The following is a 21,238-nucleotide window of genomic DNA, read 5'->3' as shown; positions in this document are numbered from 1 at the left end:
TACAAGTTTTATCATGCATATGATTAGAGAGTGACGGTTGGTGCCTCCTGCATTTTTTGCACCTCATATTTCCACTTTCCTGTCACTTGTGCCCCCTCAGTAATTGATACATATTAACAAACAAGCTCATTAAATGAGGCGTACAGCACTGTGGTGACCCAGCCAGTTCTTAATGATATGAATTGTTAGGTATCTTCTGTGAAATGCCACTGGAGTCCCTAGTGTAGCTAGGCAATCTGGCATTGTGATTCAGTGCCATAGACACAATATGTCTCCTATTATATCACAACGTTCCACGGCTATTTGTGAAAATGTAATTAGGTTGTCTGTAGAGTAGTAGGCATTAATTTGCATACTATAATTGTAAAAACATATTCCAGCCTTAATGTGACTTTTGAAGGGAGTCAGGATCATTTGTAAGTAGCGATCACATGTGAGGAGCTTCTGTATCTTTCTCACATAAATAGCGGTTAGCAGACAGTAGGATCGTTTCAGACTGGTATCTGATATTTTTAATTGTGTGTTTTACAATAAATAACTATCTGAATGTTTGGGCTAAAGCTGTTCAGTGTCAATAACCAATGGTATGAATTCTCCATGTCATCATAGTGTTACATAGAACTATATTGTCTGCCCTACCTATTTGCTTTGGATAACCCTGTGTTCCAATCAAGGGGAAAAAAACTAAGTGATAGAAGTGTTACATGCCTTACATGTAGGCAACAAGAAAAAATGGATTTACTGAACAAGTAGAAGCAAATTAAATGACCCTTGTTTTGTAATGTATGCCTGTTTTGCAGAGCTGCATAGTAGGTGGTGTGCTCATATCGCATTATTGCACGTCTACTTCTTTCTGCATTGCAGTCACTTGTTCTAGAGACAAAAAACATAGTGAAACTATTGATAATACTTTTGGTTTTAATGTTATATAATGTTATTACAGAACAAGAGCTTCCTACCTTATTTGGAGTGACACCAACTACTGTTTGAACCACATATGGTTAGTGGCCAGCATTAATTTGGTAATATTAAGTTTCAGTAGAAAAAAGGAATACAGTGATAGTCTACTGTGTAATGTAGGCATTCAACTGGAAAGAATTAATTATGTATTTCAATGTGGACTGACTCCATGTTTAAGTTAGCTGTCTTCTGTCTCTCTGTTTCTGATTAGATACTATGCAAATATATTAATATAGTATTTTTGACTTTACTTACAATACCTTGCAAACATTTCCTTATTCTGATGTGTTCTGTAAATAACGTGTTTTGACTGTTTGCTTTAAAGTACTTTGCAAATAATGTTTGTTGGCTGTCTTTCTTTTGCATTGTCAAAAATGTATTTCTATACTTGTTTTGGGGCTTTTCTTCCCAGACCTCCACTGAAAATAGGCTTTTCAGTTCCCAGACAGAGTATATTGTTAAACAAAAGCAAATGAATAAATACAATAAATAAATTTACTTCTTGTCGCTCTCATAGACGTTGCAGAATAGAATACTTTTACTTTTACTTCAACAACATAGTCCTGCTGCTTCTGAATGAAACTGAGTTGCAGTGTAAATATGTAATGCAACAGTAAAAATGAATACTGTTTTTTTTGATGAGTTTTAGGTGATTGAGCTTCAGCGACCAACAGATTCACGTCTTGAGCATGTGGACTTTGAATGTCTCTTTTGCTGTCTCAGCGTTCGACAGATAATTAGAGTTTTTGCTTCTTTGCTACTGGAACGGCGAGTGATCTTCATTGCTGATAAGCTCAGGTACTTTGTATATTGGTACTACACCTGTTCAAGCAGTAACTGTATGTATAAAATTCAGGACAACATCTGTGTGCAGATAAATAAAATTTTCAAAGCAAGTACATATGAGTTTAGATTCAGGTACTGCTGAGTTTGCTTAATTGTTTTGAAAAATAATTTTCATTAAAATATCTTTATTTCCCCATTTGTACTTCCTAGTAGACAATTAGTAGCACTCAATCTCCATTTGCTGACCTGAATGAATTATTTTTAACAAGGATAGTGCAGTGTATTTCAGACTGACCTTACCCTCTTTCTTAGTATTTAAGTTTCTTCCTCAAAGGATATTAACAATCTTTACGAAAGAGTTAAAAATGTAGCTATTAGTGATTACAGTACTAGTAACAAATGTGAACATTACCCAATTCCCTCCATCAGTACAGGAGGAAAACTCATTATAATATGTACAACCCATGTTTAGGAAGCAATTTTTTATTGTCCATATTTCTTAACATTTATCTAGATTGCATAGGTATTGTGCTTGCAGATGATACATATGTTATTTATCCAAAAACTTGCAGCTTCAGCATATTTTGAAGCACGAACATACAGAAAAGAAATGGTCTAAAATGATTTTGTTATTCATTGCGCTTAACTTGATTTTGTGTACCATCCACAAAGTATCCCTTGACTTCTTTGCCCCTTACTAAATTCTCAAACTTTAGTCTCAAAGAATGACCACGAAAATGTAGTTATAATGGAAAAATAAACAGTTAACTGCAAACATAATGAAAAAATGCTTGAATATAAAAAGTAACATGGAGTAATTCTGAAAATTGTTATTTTGCCATATACTTCGGAAAATAAATATTATAATGTGCAACCAAAATATGTGTGCTAATGTTATTCTGAATATGCAAATATTTTTTTCCTTGACTGGCTTCTTCTTTACTGCTCATGCGCATTGTCTAAAGATAATGAAAGCGATTGGTCAGAGGAGGCATCAATCACTGAAAGGGGGAACGGATGTACATCATCAAGTATATTCTGGTCATACAAAAAAACTAATAAAATCCTTATGCAGTTAGGACTTTGTTTTCAGTCATAAAATGTGATTCTTGTGCTTTTTTCAAAATATTTTGGAAGTAAAAGTGTACTATATCAACTTTCATGTAAGAATCCATGCCTCAGAGAAGATTTTTTTTTTTTTTAATAGTCTTTTCAGGTAATTAGCTGATATACAAGATTAATGTTCTTGAAGATCTGATTGCAAATATGACAATGCTTACTGAGATAAGGAAGCAGATATTTGCAAAGACACTCTGAGCAGATAAATGTCTTCTAAACAGTAATGGGAAGACTGAAAAAAAGAATATTGCTGAGAGGTAGCAAGGAATGTACAACAAGTTTAAAGGTAGATTAGGTTATCACTAGTAGAAAGTGTATAGGGAAAACAGAATGGTGCTCATGTTCAAAGCCAGAAACCTCATGAAGACATAGATGAGCCAGATTCCTTCATCACTTACTAACTGAGTCATAGATACTGCAGCCATGACAGAGACACGGACAACAGAGGATAGAACATAGAGCTTTGCTTTTACAAGTAATATTTGTTAAACGAAGGCTAGGTGAGGCAAAACAAGATGGTTCAATATATGTGTTTTTTTTTTCTCTGCTGAGTACTCCATCCTCCCCTGGACTTATTCACATCCTTGCTTAGGGCTTGTGAGAAGACTGAGATCCTTAGTGCAGTATCATATTGTGTGCCAGGAAGTGTTTTTCTGTTAGGCCTTAACCCCCCCCACACACAAACCAGTTGTACATAGGGGGCCAGATGTGCAATAGGGACATGCTGGCATATCATTCCACCTCTATAAGGACTCATACAATGTCTTCTGCTAATTCCCCTTAAGCACAAAGCCCTTTGCATGTCCCCAGTCCTCCACCAGGTATATTCTACGAGGCATGCCCAAGTGCATCCTTCCCTGCCAATGTCTTAGGTACCTGAACTGCTTTTCAAACTCAAGTTGCCTTGGTTTGAGTCTGTGTTATCAGAGGGATGAAGCATGTAATGTAGGAGGTTAATGAGAAAGAGGTTGAGTGAGCACAACAGATATTTAACCATGGGACTTTATGTGGAGTATTTGTGGTTTAAGTACTTTACCAGTAGCCTGAGCCAATAAACATGATTTAATGTGTTTCAAATTAGTTAAGGAGGTGAAAAATAATAAAGCCCGACCTTAATCTCTTATCAGCTTCCTGGGAGTTGTCTATAGGTATAGAAATGGGTTGAGGGGTCAGAAGTGCCAGAATTTACATGCAAACAGAAAGTCAGGTTTTAAGCAAGGGAGGACCATGTGCTTAATGCAATACTATTCATTTTGTAGGAGTTTAAGGGGAAGAGGTACTGGAAGCATTAGGTAAGAGTGGTAGCCTTTTAATATGATTGAAGCTTCTGTCTGAAAGGAAACTCGATAGATGGTAGATACCTTAGACTGCAAGAAAATTAACTTTTCTTGTTATTCATAGAAGTGTAAAGCAAAGACATATGGATGTAAGGGTAGACATTGTAAGTGACCTGTGGGAGTACATCTACAACACTGAGGGAGTGTATTATTGGAGGGATTAAGAGAAAAAAGGTGAGGAAGGAATTAAGTAAAAGACAAACCCATGCATGGAGATGCAGTGTATCTGGTTGCTAGGGCAGCAGAAAAGGCAAGTATGCATGTGAGTTAAGAAAAACAACAAAGGTCAGGAAACTGTTCCTGGATAATCAGGAAAGCATATTAGCCAAATTAGGGGGAGTGGACATAAAGATATTTTCAAATACATGCAGAAGTACAATAAGGTAAGTGCATAACTTATGCATTTGGCAGCAGAATGCAAGTTATAAGGAAGGAGATTACGTGAAGATATGTGGAATAAGCTCAGGTAATAGTAGTGACATAAGATGATGATATAGGAAAGGATGGGACAAGGTGAAGAAATTAGAAGATTTAAAAAAGGAGAGTGCAGGATGGCATGATAAGACATGAGCTAGGACTGCACTGGCTAATTATATTTTTGCAGAAATCCTTCAAAATCTTTTGGAGAAACGTCACATTTTACCTCTGAATCTGGCAGTAAATTCTGCTTTATTGGAGAAGGACAGCTTTCATATCACTACAAAAGGGGTATGTAAAAAAAGAGACACACAACCATAATCCAGGCAGTATTATGATAGGAGACATCGGCCATTAATCTAGGGAGCTGCAAGACAGAAGTTAAATAACCAGAGGCCAGGCAGTGCCATGAGTGCCTTTTGTAAGATGATAAAAAGGGGACTGAAGGGCAGGCTTGTAGCTCTCATGAACTGCACTGGGAAATCATACAACAGGTACCTTTGTAGTGAATAACATGCATCTCGCCTGTTCTCATGAACTGCACTGGGAAATCATACAACAGGTACCTTTGTACTGAATAACATGCATCTCGCCTGTTCTCATGAACTGCACTGGGAAATCATACAACAGGTACCTTTGTAGTGAATAACATGCATCTCGCCTGTTCTCATGAACTGCACTGGGAAATATACAACAGGTACCTTTGTACTGAATAACATGCATCTCGCCTGTTCTCATGAACTGCACTGGGAAATCATACAACAGGTACCTTTGTACTGAATAACATGCATCTCGCCTGTTCTCATGAACTGCACTGGGAAATCATACAACAGGTACCTTTGTACTGAATAACATGCATCTCACCTGTTCTCATGAACTGCACTGGGAAATCATACAACAGGTACCTTTGTACTGAATAACATGCATCTCGCCTGTTCTCATGAACTGCACTGGGAAATCATACAACAGGTACCTTTGTACTGAATAACATGCATCTCGCCTGTTCTCATGAACTGCACTGGGAAATCATACAACAGGTACCTTTGTACTGAATAACATGCATCTCGCCTGTTCTCATGAACTGCACTGGGAAATCATACAACAGGTACCTTTGTACTGAATAACATGCATCTCGCCTGTTCTCATGAACTGCACTGGGAAATCATACAACAGGTACCTTTGTACTGAATAACATGCATCTCACCTGTTCTCATGAACTGCACTGGGAAATCATACAACAGGTACCTTTGTAGTGAATAACATGCATCTCGCCTGTTCTCATGAACTGCACTGGGAAATCATACAACAGGTACCTTTGTACTGAATAACATGCATCTCGCCTGTTCTCATGAACTGCACTGGGAAATCATACAACAGGTACCTTTGTAGTGAATAACATGCATCTCGCCTGTTCTCATGAACTGCACTGGGAAATCATACAACAGGTACCTTTGTAGTGAATAACATGCATCTCGCCTGTTCTCATGAACTGCACTGGGAAATCATACAACAGGTACCTTTGTACTGAATAACATGCATCTCGCCTGTTCTCATGAACTGCACTGGGAAATCATACAACAGGTACCTTTGTAGTGAATAACATGCATCTCGCCTGTTCTCATGAACTGCACTGGGAAATCATACAACAGGTACCTTTGTACTGAATAACATGCATCTCGCCTGTTCTCATGAACTGCACTGGGAAATCATACAACAGGTACCTTTGTAGTGAATAACATGCATCTCGCCTGTTCTCATGAACTGCACTGGGAAATCATACAACAGGTACCTTTGTACTGAATAACATGCATCTCGCCTGTTCTCATGAACTGCACTGGGAAATCATACAACAGGTACCTTTGTACTGAATAACATGCATCTCGCCTGTTCTCATGAACTGCACTGGGAAATCATACAACAGGTACCTTTGTAGTGAATAACATGCATCTCGCCTGTTCTCATGAACTGCACTGGGAAATCATACAACAGGTACCTTTGTAGTGAATAACATGCATCTCGCCTGTTCTCATGAACTGCACTGGGAAATCATACAACAGGTACCTTTGTAGTGAATAACATGCATCTTGCCTGTTCTCATGAACTGCACTGGGAAATCATACAACAGGTACCTTTGTACTGAATAACATGCATCTCGCCTGTTCTCATGAACTGCACTGGGAAATCATACAACAGGTACATTTGTAGTGAATAACATGCACCTCGCCTGTTCTCATGAACTGCACTGGGAAATAATACAACAGGTACCTTTGTACTGAATAACATGCATCTCGCCTGTTCTCATGAACTGCACTGGGAAATCATACAACAGGTACCTTTGTACTGAATAACATGCATCTCGCCTGTTCTCATGAACTGCACTGGGAAATCATACAACAGGTACCTTTGTACTGAATAACATGCATCTCGCCTGTTCTCATGAACTGCACTGGGAAATCATACAACAGGTACCTTTGTACTGAATAACATGCATCTCGCCTGTTCTCATGAACTGCACTGGGAAATCATACAACAGGTACCTTTGTACTGAATAACATGCATCTCGCCTGTTCTCATGAACTGCACTGGGAAATCATACAACAGGTACCTTTGTACTGAATAACATGCACCTCGCCTGTTCTCATGAACTGCACTGGGAAATCATACAACAGGTACCTTTGTACTGAATAACATGCATCTCGCCTGTTCTCATGAACTGCACTGGAAAATCATACAACAGGTACCTTTGTACTGAATAACATGCACCTCGCCTGTTCTCATGAACTGCACTGGGAAATCATACAACAGGTACCTTTGTACTGAATAACATGCATCTTGCCTGTTCTCATGAACTGCACTGGGAAATCATACAACAGGTACCTTTGTACTGAATAACATGCACCTCGCCTGTTCTCATGAACTGCACTGGGAAATCATACAACAGGTACCTTTGTACTGAATAACATGCATCTCGCCTGTTCTCATGAACTGCATTGGGAAATCATACAACAGGTACCTTTGTACTGAATAACATGCATCTCGCCTGTTCTCATGAACTGCACTGGGAAATCATACAACAGGTACCTTTGTACTGAATAACATGCATCTCGCCTGTTCTCATGAACTGCACTGGGAAATCATACAACAGGTACCTTTGTACTGAATAACATGCACCTCGCCTGTTCTCATGAACTGCACTGGGAAATCATACAACAGGTACCTTTGTACTGAATAACATGCATATCGCCTGTTCTCATGAACTGCACTGGGAAATCATACAACAGGTACCTTTGTACTGAATAACATGCATCTCACCTGTTCTCATGAACTGCACTGGGAAATCATACAACAGGTACCTTTGTACTGAATAACATGCATCTCACCTGTTCTCATGAACTGCACTGGGAAATCATACAACAGGTACCTTTGTACTGAATAACATGCATCTCGCCTGTTCTCATGAACTGCACTGGGAAATCATACAACAGGTACCTTTGTAGTGAATAACATGCATCTCGCCTGTTCTCATGAACTGCACTGGGAAATCATACAACAGGTACCTTTGTACTGAGTAACATGCATCTCGCCTGTTCTCATGAACTGCACAGGGAAATCATACAACAGGTACCTTTGTACTGAATAACATGCACCTCGCCTGTTCTCATGAACTGCATTGGGAAATCATACAACAGGTACCTTTGTACTGAATAACATGCATCTCGCCTGTTCTCATGAACTGCACTGGGAAATCATACAACAGGTACCTTTGTAGTGAATAACATGCATCTCGCCTGTTCTCATGAACTGCACTGGGAAATCATACAACAGGTACCTTTGTACTGAATAACATGCATCTCGCCTGTTCTCATGAACTGCACTGGGAAATCATACAACAGGTACCTTTGTACTGAATAACATGCATCTCGCCTGTTCTCATGAACTGCACTGGGAAATCATACAACAGGTACCTTTGTACTGAATAACATGCATCTCACCTGTTCTCATGAACTGCACTGGGAAATCATACAACAGGTACCTTTGTACTGAATAACATGCATCTCACCTGTTCTCATGAACTGCACTGGGAAATCATACAACAGGTACCTTTGTACTGAATAACATGCACCTCGCCTGTTCTCATGAACTGCATTGGGAAATCATACAACAGGTACCTTTGTACTGAATAACATGCATCTTGCCTGTTCTCATGAACTGCACTGGGAAATCATACAACAGGTACCTTTGTACTGAATAACATGCATCTCGCCTGTTCTCATGAACTGCACTGGGAAATCATACAACAGGTACCTTTGTACTGAATAACATGCATCTCGCCTGTTCTCATGAACTGCACTGGGAAATCATACAACAGGTACCCTTGTAGTGAATAACATGCATCTTGCCTGTTCTCATGAACTGCACTGGGAAATCATACAACAGGTACCTTTGTACTGAATAACATGCATCTCGCCTGTTCTCATGAACTGCACTGGGAAATCATACAACAGGTACCTTTGTACTGAATAACATGCATCTCGCCTGTTCTCATGAACTGCACTGGGAAATCATACAACAGGTACCTTTGTACTGAATAACATGCATCTCGCCTGTTCTCATGAACTGCACTGGGAAATCATACAACAGGTACCTTTGTACTGAATAACATGCATCTCGCCTGTTCTCATGAACTGCACTGGGAAATCATACAACAGGTACCTTTGTACTGAATAACATGCATCTCGCCTGTTCTCATGAACTGCACTGGGAAATCATACAACAGGTACCTTTGTACTGAATAACATGCATCTCGCCTGTTCTCATGAACTGCACTGGGAAATCATACAACAGGTACCTTTGTACTGAATAACATGCATCTCACCTGTTCTCATGAACTGCACTGGGAAATCATACAACAGGTACCTTTGTAGTGAATAACATGCATATCGCCTGTTCTCATGAACTGCACTGGGAAATCATACAACAGGTACCTTTGTACTGAATAACATGCATCTTGCCTGCTCTGGGAAATCATACAACAGGTACCTTTGTACTGAATAACATGCATCTCGCCTGTTCTCATGAACTGCACTGGGAAATCATACAACAGGTACCTTTGTACTGAATAACATGCATCTCACCTGTTCTCATGAACTGCACTGGGAAATCATACAACAGGTACCTTTGTACTGAATAACATGCATCTCGCCTGTTCTCATGAACTGCACTGGGAAATCATACAACAGGTACCTTTGTACTGAATAACATGCATCTTGCCTGTTCTCATGAACTGCACTGAGAAATCATACAACAGGTACCTTTGTACTGAATAACATGCATCTCGCCTGTTCTCATGAACTGCACTGGGAAATCATACAACAGGTACCTTTGTACTGAATAACATGCATCTTGCCTGCTCTGGGAAATCATACAACAGGTACTTTTGTACTGAATAACATGCATCTTGCCTGTTCTCATGAACTGCACTGGGAAATCATACAACAGGTACGTTTATAGTGAATAACATGCATCTTGCCTGTTCTCATGAACTGCACTGCAAAATCATACAACAGGTACCTTTGTACTGAATAACATGCATCTCACCTGTTCTCATGAACTGCACTGGGAAATCATACAACAGGTACTTTTGTACTGAATAACATGCATCTTGCCTGTTCTCATGAACTGCACTGGGAAATCATACAACAGGTACCTTTGTACTGAATAACATGCATCTCACCTGTTCTCATGAACTGCACTGGGAAATCATACAACAGGTACCTTTGTACTGAATAACATGCATCTCGCCTGTTCTCATGAACTGCACTGGGAAATCATACAACAGGTACTTTTGTACTGAATAACATGCATCTTGCCTGTTCTCATGAACTGCACTGGGAAATCATACAACAGGTACCTTTGTACTGAATAACATGCATCTCACCTGTTCTCATGAACTGCACTGGGAAATCATACAACAGGTACCTTTGTACTGAATAACATGCATCTCGCCTGTTCTCATGAACTGCACTGGGAAATCATACAACAGGTACCTTTGTACTGAATAACATGCATCTGGCCTGTTCTCATGAACTGCACTGAGAAATCATACAACAGGTACCTTTGTACTGAATAACATGCATCTCGCCTGTTCTCATGAACTGCACTGGGAAATCATACAACAGGTACCTTTGTACTGAATAACATGTATCTTGCCTGCTCTGGGAAATCATACAACAGGTACTTTTGTACTGAATAACATGCATCTTGCCTGTTCTCATGAACTGCACTGGGAAATCATACAACAGGTACGTTTATAGTGAATAACATGCATCTTGCCTGTTCTCATGAACTGCACTGCAAAATCATACAACAGGTACTTTTGTACTGAATAACATGCATCTTGCCTGTTCTCATGAACTGCACTGGGAAATCATACAACAGGTACCTTTGTACTGAATAACATGCATCTTGCCTGTTCTCATGAACTGCACTGCAAAATCATACAACAGGTACCTTTGTACTGAATAACATGCAACTTGCCTGTTCACATTGACAAATCTCTACAATGACTTGGGGGAGCAAGAACTAAGGAGAAACTAAGTGGATATAATGATTCTGAAAGCCAATAAGGCTGCTGTCAGAGTTATTTCTAAGTATCTCATATGATAAAGGGAAAGGTAATAAGTCAAGGCCCTAAGATGGACAGTGAGATACATTACTGGACAGAAATAAAAAGTAGTAATAATACTGTAGGTTAAGTGACAAGATCATAGTCACACAGTAGGCAAGTAGGGATGGAATGAATCCTACCCTGCACCCTTTTGACTACAGAAAGCAGCTCATCAGTAACTCAGACCCTTAATCCCCTAGCCTACCACTCGTACCAAAATGCAGCTCTCTCTTTTTTTTTTTTTAAAGAACCTATTGTTTTTTTCCTGTATACATTCAGATGTATATCATATAATGTAAACTGTGATTTCTAATTTATTTTGGTAAAAAGATTTTTGCCTTCACCTAACTTATTTTTGTCTATGTTATATAGTTGTGACTAATACAAATGTCAGAATAATAATCCCCTTACACCAATGTCCTGTTAGAATAACCACTTATGTTTTGATTTTAACTACATTTTTTTCTATATTTTTATCACTCTGACATATCATCTTAGCTCTCTCTCTCTAGAGTTTTATTCCAAAAAGAACTATATTTTCAAAATAAACATAAACACAAAAAAAACATACTCGGAGGCTCTAAATACAAATCTGCCTAAGCAGCAGAGACCTCCAAATCAGACACCCAAGCAACCCCTAGCACGAAACAATACCCATGTAGCACATAGCTCACATAGTCAGTATGCCACACAGTCACAGCCCTTAAGGCTAAACAACACACCTAATACACTTGTAATAGGTGACTCTATTGTCAGACACACTGACGTCCCACTCACCAGGCTGAACAAGGAGAAGGTCAGTGTAAGCTGCCTGTTGGGTGCCAGGATCCGCCACATAACAAAAGCACTCAGGTCACTCCAAAGCAAGTACAAATATGACTCCATCATTGTCTATGCTGATGTGAATGACCTGAGACGTACCTCCCTGGACTACATGAAAAATGACGTAGAGGAGCTCTTTGATCATGTAGCCCAGGCCGGTATGACCCTGACCTTGAGTAGCATCTTACCCTCACCAAGAATGATGCCACAGTATAAAGACAAAATGATCAATTTTAACAATTGGCTAAAGTATTGGTGCCATTCAAAGGGGCTCCAGTGTCTGTCAGCCTGGGATGACATGCTCGACAAGCCACGTTGCTTCGCTAGGGACGGCTTGCACCTGTCACCTCTGGGTTTTCGAATACTGGCAAAGGCTCTTGCCTCCCCCATAGTGCCTTTTTTAGGCAAGGCTCAAAAGACAAACCCACCTCCATAGACAACACAAAGAAAAAAAAAACTAAGGGTAATGCTGCTCAATGCCAGAAGTCTAAACCTCAAGATGCACGCACTCAAGACTCTCTTCAGTATGGAGAATATTGATATCTCTGCAGTAACAGAAACCTGGTTCAAGGCTCCCGAGAGCACCCCAGCACTAACAGGTTATACTTCATACCATGCTTTCCGGACCCAAAACTCGGACCGAACCACAAAAGGAAGGGGAGTATCCATACTTATCAAAGATACCCACACCTCCAGGTTAGTGGCACTGCACGAAGCATCGGAGACCATCCATGTGCAACTAACAGTGGGCAAAACTGCCTTTCAGTTTGTAGTCTGCTACAGACCACCCTCCCAAACACAGGAACCTCACTCTGCTTTCCTGAGAACACTGGAGAATATGAAGGTCTCTCCAAACACCATTATATTGGGTGACTTCAACTACCCAAACATTGATTGGGAAAACTACTCAAGCCCAAACACCCTCGCCCAACGGTTCCTAGAATTTATAAACTCAAATGCTATGGAACAACTGGTCACCACTGCCACAAGAGGGGAAAACATATTGGATCTGGTCATCACCAACATGGGGTCTCTATGTTCCACACCAGAGGTATACCCCTCATTGGTAAGATCAGACCATAAACTAATCTCACTGGACATCCATATTCCATCCCCACCCCTAGCCAAGGAAACCACAGTAAAGAACTTCTCAAAAGCAAACTTCACACTTCTCAAAACCGAGGTGGAATCTTTCAAAGCCCCCAGGCCAGTGGAAAATACGGACCAAAATGCAGAATCCTTTACAAAAGCATTCTATGGCCACCTACAGAAATGCATGGAGCATGCTATCCCAAATAAAACCAAGACTCACTCCTCCAAAGGCAGGAGACCTGTCTGGTGGACCCTGGCCATAAATAAGCTATACAACAGAAGGAGAAAGCTACTACATGATGGAGCAAAATCCCAAAAAGGGAAGGCGTCTCTGATCAATGCTAGCAAGAAACTATGATCCCTCATAAAATCATCTAAGGCCAGCTTCGAAAGAAAAATTGCACAAGACACTAAAGATAATCACAAGGCCTTCTTTAGTTATGTCAGAAACCTGGGAGGCAACTCTCAGATATGCTCTGAGTTAGTGCAAAATAACAAAAAATACACTGAACCCACAGACATTGCCAACATCCTGACAGAAAGGTTCAGTGCAAACTCCCCCCCCCCCTTCCCCCCCAAAAGAGCAAATGTCTATCCCAACAGAGTGTAGCTTTCCTGAGATCACAGATGCACAGGTGGGAGCTGCCCTCTCCAAAGCAAAAAACACAGCATCATTGGGACCAGACGGTGTCCCGGTCTGCATCTTACACAAGCTCCAAGAAGAACTAAACCCTCATATAAAGTCACTGTTCATTCTCAGCCTTACTACAGGATATGTACCCAAGGAATGGTGTACAGCAACAGTGGTCCCACTCCACAAAGGTGGTGCCACAACAGACCCCGGAAACTGTCGCCCTATAAGCCTGACTAGCCTGGTCTGCAAAGCTATGGAGCGTATCATCATGGAAATCATAAACAAAGACATTGGGAACCTCCAGACACTGGATCCTACCCAATTTGGCTTTGTTAAGGGCAGATCTTGCCTCTTGAACCTGGTTGACTTCTTTGAAACAGCGACCAAAGTCATAGATGAAGGGAAGGTAGTCCACACAGCCTACCTGGACCTCGCAAAAGCCTTCAACACAATACCCCACTCGAGCATCATAAATAAGCTCACCAGCTTAAATATCAACCCCTATGTCACAAGATGGGTCGCAAACTGGCTCAGGGATAGAACCCACATGGTCAGAATAGCAGGTGCCATGTCAGACTCTAAACCAGTTACAAGTGGTGTCCCACAAGGCTCAGTCCTAGGACCTCTCTTGTTCGGTATATATTTCTCTGAGGTACAGGCTAACACGGGTGGACTATCGCTGACCAAGTTCGCAGATGACTGCAAACTGGGTGCCATAATCGACTCACTGGCTGACACAAGCATCCTCCAAAAGTGTCTCACAGAGACAGATAACTGGTGCCAGAGCCATGGCCTAAAGCTAAATGCCAAAAAGTGCATAGTCATCCCCTTTGGGAAAAACAAAGTGCCCACAAATTACCACATAGGTGGTAATCCATTAAGTACGGAAGAAGTAATTAGGGACTTGTGGACCCAAGTAGATAGCAATCTCTCCTTTGACAATCACGTTGCCAAAGTGGTTAGAAAGACCTTCTATATAGCCCACCTTACCACAAAAGGGTTCACATCTAGATCAAGAGAGGTCATTGTGCCCCTCTACTCATCACTTATCAGGCCCATAATTGAATACAATGCCCCATTTGGGATGTACCTTACCCGACACATGCAGCAACTGGAAAGACCCAAAAGTACCTCACCAAGAGGATCAAGGGGCTCAAACAGATGCCCTATGCAGTTCGGCTAAAGAAACTCCAGCTCTACTCAGTTGCGTACCCCCTACTCAGAGGCGATCTGTGTCTGATGTATAAAGCCATGACAAACCCAGAATTAATGGACATGCTTCACCTCAGGAAATCCAAATCACTTAGAGCTACACGCTCCAGGGACTTGAACCTCAGCACAGAAATAAATAGGACATGCTGGAGGGACAGATTCATATCCCAGAGGCTCCCCTCACTCTGGAAAAAAATCCCAATCCATGTTAGACAGAGCCCCTCACTGACCCTCTACAAGAGAAATCTTGATGAGTGGATGGGCAATCATAAGTTTACCCCTGGGATCTCTTCTGTGTCCCTGCTTGACAGAGGTACAGTAAACTAACCTTAAAAGGGCTACCTTCTGTGACCTACTATACAGAGGCACAGTCAACTAATCTAAAAGGGTGGTGAAAGCCAAACACACTCTGGCTAGGCTTATAAATGCCCTAGGGCAGATAGCCTAGTATCAACCTATGAACCTATGAAATGTGTCACTTTAATTGATATAATGTCAAATGCCACTCAACAATACGATTTGCTGTTGTAACATAAACCATATTTCCTCTAGGCACGCTGTCTTGCCTTCCTGAATAATCAGTATAGCTATCCTATTCATGGTCTATATGTCATATGCAGATTCATCTAGTATATATGTTATTTCTCTAAATTCTTTTCAGTCTAAACAATTAGGATTTTATGTTGTTACAAAGGGTATCTTTTGAGTACTATTGTCTATATGGAAATAATTTTGTAAACACTTCTTTCATATATAAGTTCATGTTCTTGTATGCTCTTCTGTAAATGCAGTAGCTACATTTAATTAAATTAGACATTTGCTAAATGCTAACAGTTTCTTATCCAAAATCAAGGTAGTAATTATTCAAATAGTGAAGAAAGATTTCACGTCCTTGCATATTAACTTTCCAAATAATTAAAACAACTACAAAAACCTTCTCCAATGAACTTGCTTTTCAATAAACTGCTGTTGCCTACATTAATGAATTTACATTTCCACCACCCTACTGTTGATTAGTATATGGGGGATATAGTAGCCATCACTGAAGTTCCATGTGTCTGATAATAACCGTTTCTATCAAAGTACCTTGTAGCATTTCCAGTAAATATATTTTTCAGCTTCATCCCAAAGCCAGGTCTTATTCAACTACCATCTAATAGCTTTCAGACCTATTTTATGACATTAATATACATAATGCCTTATTATTCAGGCAGTAAAAAGCTTACATTTTCCTTTCTGAATATTTTCATGTATTTGCAGTATGTCTGTAGTATTTTGAATGCATACTTGTGTATGTTTGTGATAGATCTTCACAGTTTATCTGCAGAGCCCTTTATATCTATTTGTTAAATATCTTTTAAAGCATTATTCTAACTCTGTACATGTATAGTGCCTTATACTTTAGTTTGTCAGTTATTCTGTTCTCCTTTACTGTCATTCTGACAGTGGTCCCAACGTCTCACATCCTACACTGGATCTTCTGACACTCCAGTTCCCCCCGCCCCATCCAATACAGAATTTACTCTGGGGACAGCATGGAACTTAAAGGTGTCCTGGGAGGTCTGCTGTCCATCTCCTAGCTATATATATATATATATATATATATATGTGTGTGTGTGTGTGTGTGTGTGTGTGTGTGTGTGTGTATATATATATATATATATATATATATATATATATACATATATAGATAGATAGATAGATAAAAACCAGCAGTAACTACTCCTGGATTCTTTTTACATAGTCTGTCATTTCCAGAAGAAAACATTGAAATCTGCCTGATGTCTACCAGAATACTGCATATTAAAAATAATAAATTGACAATAAAGCTGGGTCTGCTATTTTCTCCTCGACTGAAGCTTCAAACACTGAATTTCATAAAGATGAGTGTATAGTATTTATCAAGATTAATGCACAATACGGAAGCAGCTGTGCTAAATTTTTGCATCTTGTTGCCTTCTTTTTGATACTAATTTTTAGCAATCTGGGGTTTTAGATTTGTACTACAGACCTTCTCTTCTGCAGTCATTTGTTTACTCTTTATTAGCCATAACCATTTCTGTGCAAATATAGTTGTGTACTTATACACACACACACACACACACACACACACACACACACACACACACACACAAAAGTAACCTTACACTGTGCAATAAATCGCAGCACATTCTTATTGCTTAAAACAGATATTTTAAGGGACCTCACACATATTTTGTCAGTTTATGCCAAGGCAGTGATTTAAGTTGGCTGTACAGTCTGGAAATATCTTTTGTTAAACAACAGTCGTCATTACATGTTTGTGACACATCTTAAACAAATGTGCTGGGACCTTAACGTCGAGCTGATGTTATGTGGAAAGTATGTGTTTCCGCTCAACAGTACTTTATCCCTTCTCCTTATCTCAGAGGCCATGTTGATTTTGCCAAAGTCCTTCTTCACATTACTTACTGAAATGAAGCTTTACACAATGAATCATATCTGGCGATAGCCACATTATGCTTTTTGTGTGTTTCCTTGGAAAGAAAGTATGACCTTGCCTCAAGTAATAAGATGCTCTTTTTTTCTTTTGCTGGGTCTGATGCTTTGTGTTTCAAGGCACAGCACACATGAGGATGTCTTGTGTGGATTTCACTTGTAACAGAGAACAAAAGAACAAAAAGTTTATCTCCATGATTTTCTCCATAGGGTGTCATAGAATGGAGTAAAGCAGTTTTCAATACTTGCAGTACAAATATTACTCTAGAAGAAGTGCTGCGTTACTCCAGTGTGAAACCACCCTCCAATAAAATATAATTTCATCTGTAGCAGGTTGGAGTAACAGACAGTGCCATTAGTACTGAAAAAAGTGTGTTGTCCACCTTGAAAATAATGGTGTAGTTCCAAATGATATTTTATAATAAGACTAAATGGTCAAAAGTAATGCCAGGCTAAAGACCATAAATAATGGATGAATTGCAGAATATAAGACTCATGACTGTAGTAAAGTCGGTACATGATAAATAAAAATGGGTCTTGACTTATCTGATTAACACATGCAGATTGTATAGGTTGTTGACCTGCTTATTTGTATTGGTGAATTTATTACCATCCTGCTGTCTAAATTTTTCAGCCACTGCTCTGCATATATGACAGAGTCTAGCACTATCAGAAGGTCATAGCACACTTACTTTTATAAGACTAGTACGTAAAGTTGCAGGTTGCAATAGCATTTAATGTTTCTGGTGGTGAATCAAAAATCCGAACAGTAACTGTGTCCAGTAGATAACATTAGTCATTTTTCATAATGGTTGTGGGTAAGGATAGAGTTGTTACTGTCCGATACTAACACTAAAGTACCTCATTTTATGAATGTCATCATTGTGAAATAAGAAATCTTTTGAAAATGTCATTTGGAAGATTGGGAGGAAAGCTGTCACTGAAGGAGTGACAGAAGGTAATTAAGTAAGTCAAAGTAAGTCATCAGTGAAGTTACAGGGGGCCATGTTTGACTGAACTTATAAAGTAAAAAAAAAGTTCTGTAGTGGAAGTTAGAAAAACGCAAGATAAGAAATAAAGCACAAGTGATTAAAGCATTCAGTATATGAATGGACTAAAATATAGAAAAAAGGCAAAAATGAAGGACCATAATATAGGATAAAAGGAATAACTACACAAAGTCAGAAGAAAGAGAAGGAAGGAAGGAAGGAAAGAAATATAATAGATGATGTCTTGAAACACAGACATAGGATAGGGAGGTAGAGAAGAATAAAGATTTACTATACTTTCATGATCGCCCTGACCGCTTCATCAGACTGCTGTTACTAACCATCTTATCTTATTTAAACTCTACCTCATCCAATTAATTACTCATTCTAATTAAAACACAATTAATCAATTAAGAAGATCTGCCATAATTAAAATATCATTTTGAAAAGGTTATTTTTATATATATACGCATACACACACAAACACTCTATAAAAAAACTAAAACCTATCACATTTCACATTGATGAAAATATATAATAAAATGTTGTATATCTTCTTTAAAAATATATGTATACAAATTGCAATCCTTGATATCATCTCTTGCTCACTTTAATGTCCGAGCGCCCTTGCTTTAAGGAAGGGTTTAAGTGAAACAGCTTCATTAATCCCTGGTGGTTTATTCAACATTAAACCTGATTCTGTCAGTAATCTCCCCTGCCTAATCACTTCTAAGAGTACAAGAAATTTGATCTCACACTAATGAATCTTGTAACTCATATTATTCAGCCTTGGACTCATGTTCTTAACTGAATCATTCAACGGTCAGCTATTGACTCTGAAACTCTCTGTCTCATTGCATTATTGTTTCTTTCTCTTAAAACACGAAAATATTAGAAACTTTCAAAACTTGTGTCTGCAATATATGCAAACATACTGCACTGTACATTTCAGGCTTCTCAGATGTTCCACTTGCAAGACGAATAAATAAAATGTCTGTATTATGATACCATTGTACCACAGCAAGGACTACAGCAGACACACACACATGCACGTGTGTGTGTATATATATATATATATATATATATATATATATATATATATATATATATACATACATACACACACACACACACACATATATATATATATATATATATGTATATGTATATATCAGAGCTATACTGAATCACTGATGTACACAACACAGAGATTTAATAAAGCAATAACACAGCCATCAAGAATCTTGAGATGTATCCATCTCATTGAACAGGTACAATAAAAATTTATAATATAATAACAATGTCCCCATTCCTTATACACCCCTGAAACTTTAAATATCCCGACTGTTAGAACAGAAGTGTGGTTAAGGAATAAAGCCCATGCCTCATTGTCTCCCAGTAGAGCAAAACAACTGCCTGAACCATCATACTGTAATGTAACTGAATGGCAAGCAAATATCCATTGCCATTGACTTACATGCAAATGAAGCACTACCTCACCCTTATATTGTAAGGGAATGGCATACAACTGCACACTGCCATTCACTTACACACACACACACACACACACACACACACACACACACACACACACACACACACACACACACACACACATAAAACACTAATATAAAAAAATAATGATGTATTCTGATGACATCTGCCTAAACTGCAGAACTACTAGTATATGTAGTTTGCTTTGAAGAAATTATTATATCTTGATACATATACATACACACACACACACACACACACACATATATATATATATATATATATATATATATATATATATATATATATATATATATATATATATCCATCCTCAACCCCCTTTTCCCATTTTGTACATAGGGTCGGGGTGTCAGTTCAGCAGTGACAATAATCTCGAGCCAAGGTTTACACCACAACCCTGCTGCAGTACTTCACCCATACCACTCACTCGCACCTATGGCCAGTTTAGAGTATCCAATCCACCTACTGCATATCTTTTGAATGTGGGAGGAAACTGGAGCACCCAGGGGAAACCCACGTGACCACAGGGAGGACATGCAGACTCCGCACAGAAGGCCCCCCAGCTGAGAATCGAACCGGAGAGCCTCTTGCTGTGAGGTGACAATGCTAACTGCTCCACCACAATGGCCAACCTAAATATATATATCTACCACAGTCTTGAAGCCTACAGTTTTGAAACTTATGATCCTAAGATCATAATATCGAAAGCCCAAAACTCTAAAGACCACAATGTCTAACACTCTTGAATGCTGAGTATTAGGAAAAGACTCCTAGCATGGGTCTTGCAATGGTATGGACCCAGGAACAAGACTTAACATGGGTTCTGAATTGTGCAACTATTGTGGTCTTCAGTATTATGGTTTCAGGATTATGAATTTTAAGATTGTGCACTTCATGTTTCTGATAGTAAACGTGTGTGTGCGGAAATGTATGTGTCTGTGTATAGACAGACAGATAAGTAAATATAGTGAAATTTTCAGGCAGTGACCACAGCTGGTGCCCCAGAAGTGACAGTCAGTAAAATTACATTCCGTACTCTCCATGTTTTAAAACAAAAAGTCTCTCTTTGGATATAAAGGTTTCTCTTCATAATGCATAACCCAACTAACACAAAGTCAGTATGGTGTTCAAATAAAGTCATTATAACTCAAAACCTTCATGGACAAGGGCTTTCAGTGGTGAAGCAAATAAAGTAGTTTACCAGAATCTC

At 39.2% G+C, this 21,238-nt stretch overlaps 1 protein-coding gene across 4 annotated transcripts in view; it reads left to right on the top strand.

The window, feature by feature from the left end:
• DENND2B (DENN domain containing 2B) overlaps positions 1 to 21,238 on the top strand; it is a 1,438,653-nt gene that overhangs the window by 1,305,628 nt on the left and 111,787 nt on the right. For all 4 annotated transcript variants that reach the window (XM_044082814.1, XM_044082812.1, XM_044082813.1 and 1 more), the window contains one exon: positions 1,610 to 1,758. In XM_044082814.1, the coding sequence (XP_043938749.1) occupies positions 1,610 to 1,758 (149 nt within the window). The remainder of the gene's footprint in view (positions 1 to 1,609; positions 1,759 to 21,238) is intronic.

Source organism: Protopterus annectens, chromosome 9.part0 (assembly GCF_019279795.1).
Source record: "Protopterus annectens isolate FY-2018-M chromosome 9.part0, PAN1.0, whole genome shotgun sequence".
Classification (NCBI taxonomy): Eukaryota; Metazoa; Chordata; order Ceratodontiformes; family Protopteridae; genus Protopterus; species Protopterus annectens.
This window is presented reverse-complemented; position numbering and strand designations above follow the sequence as displayed.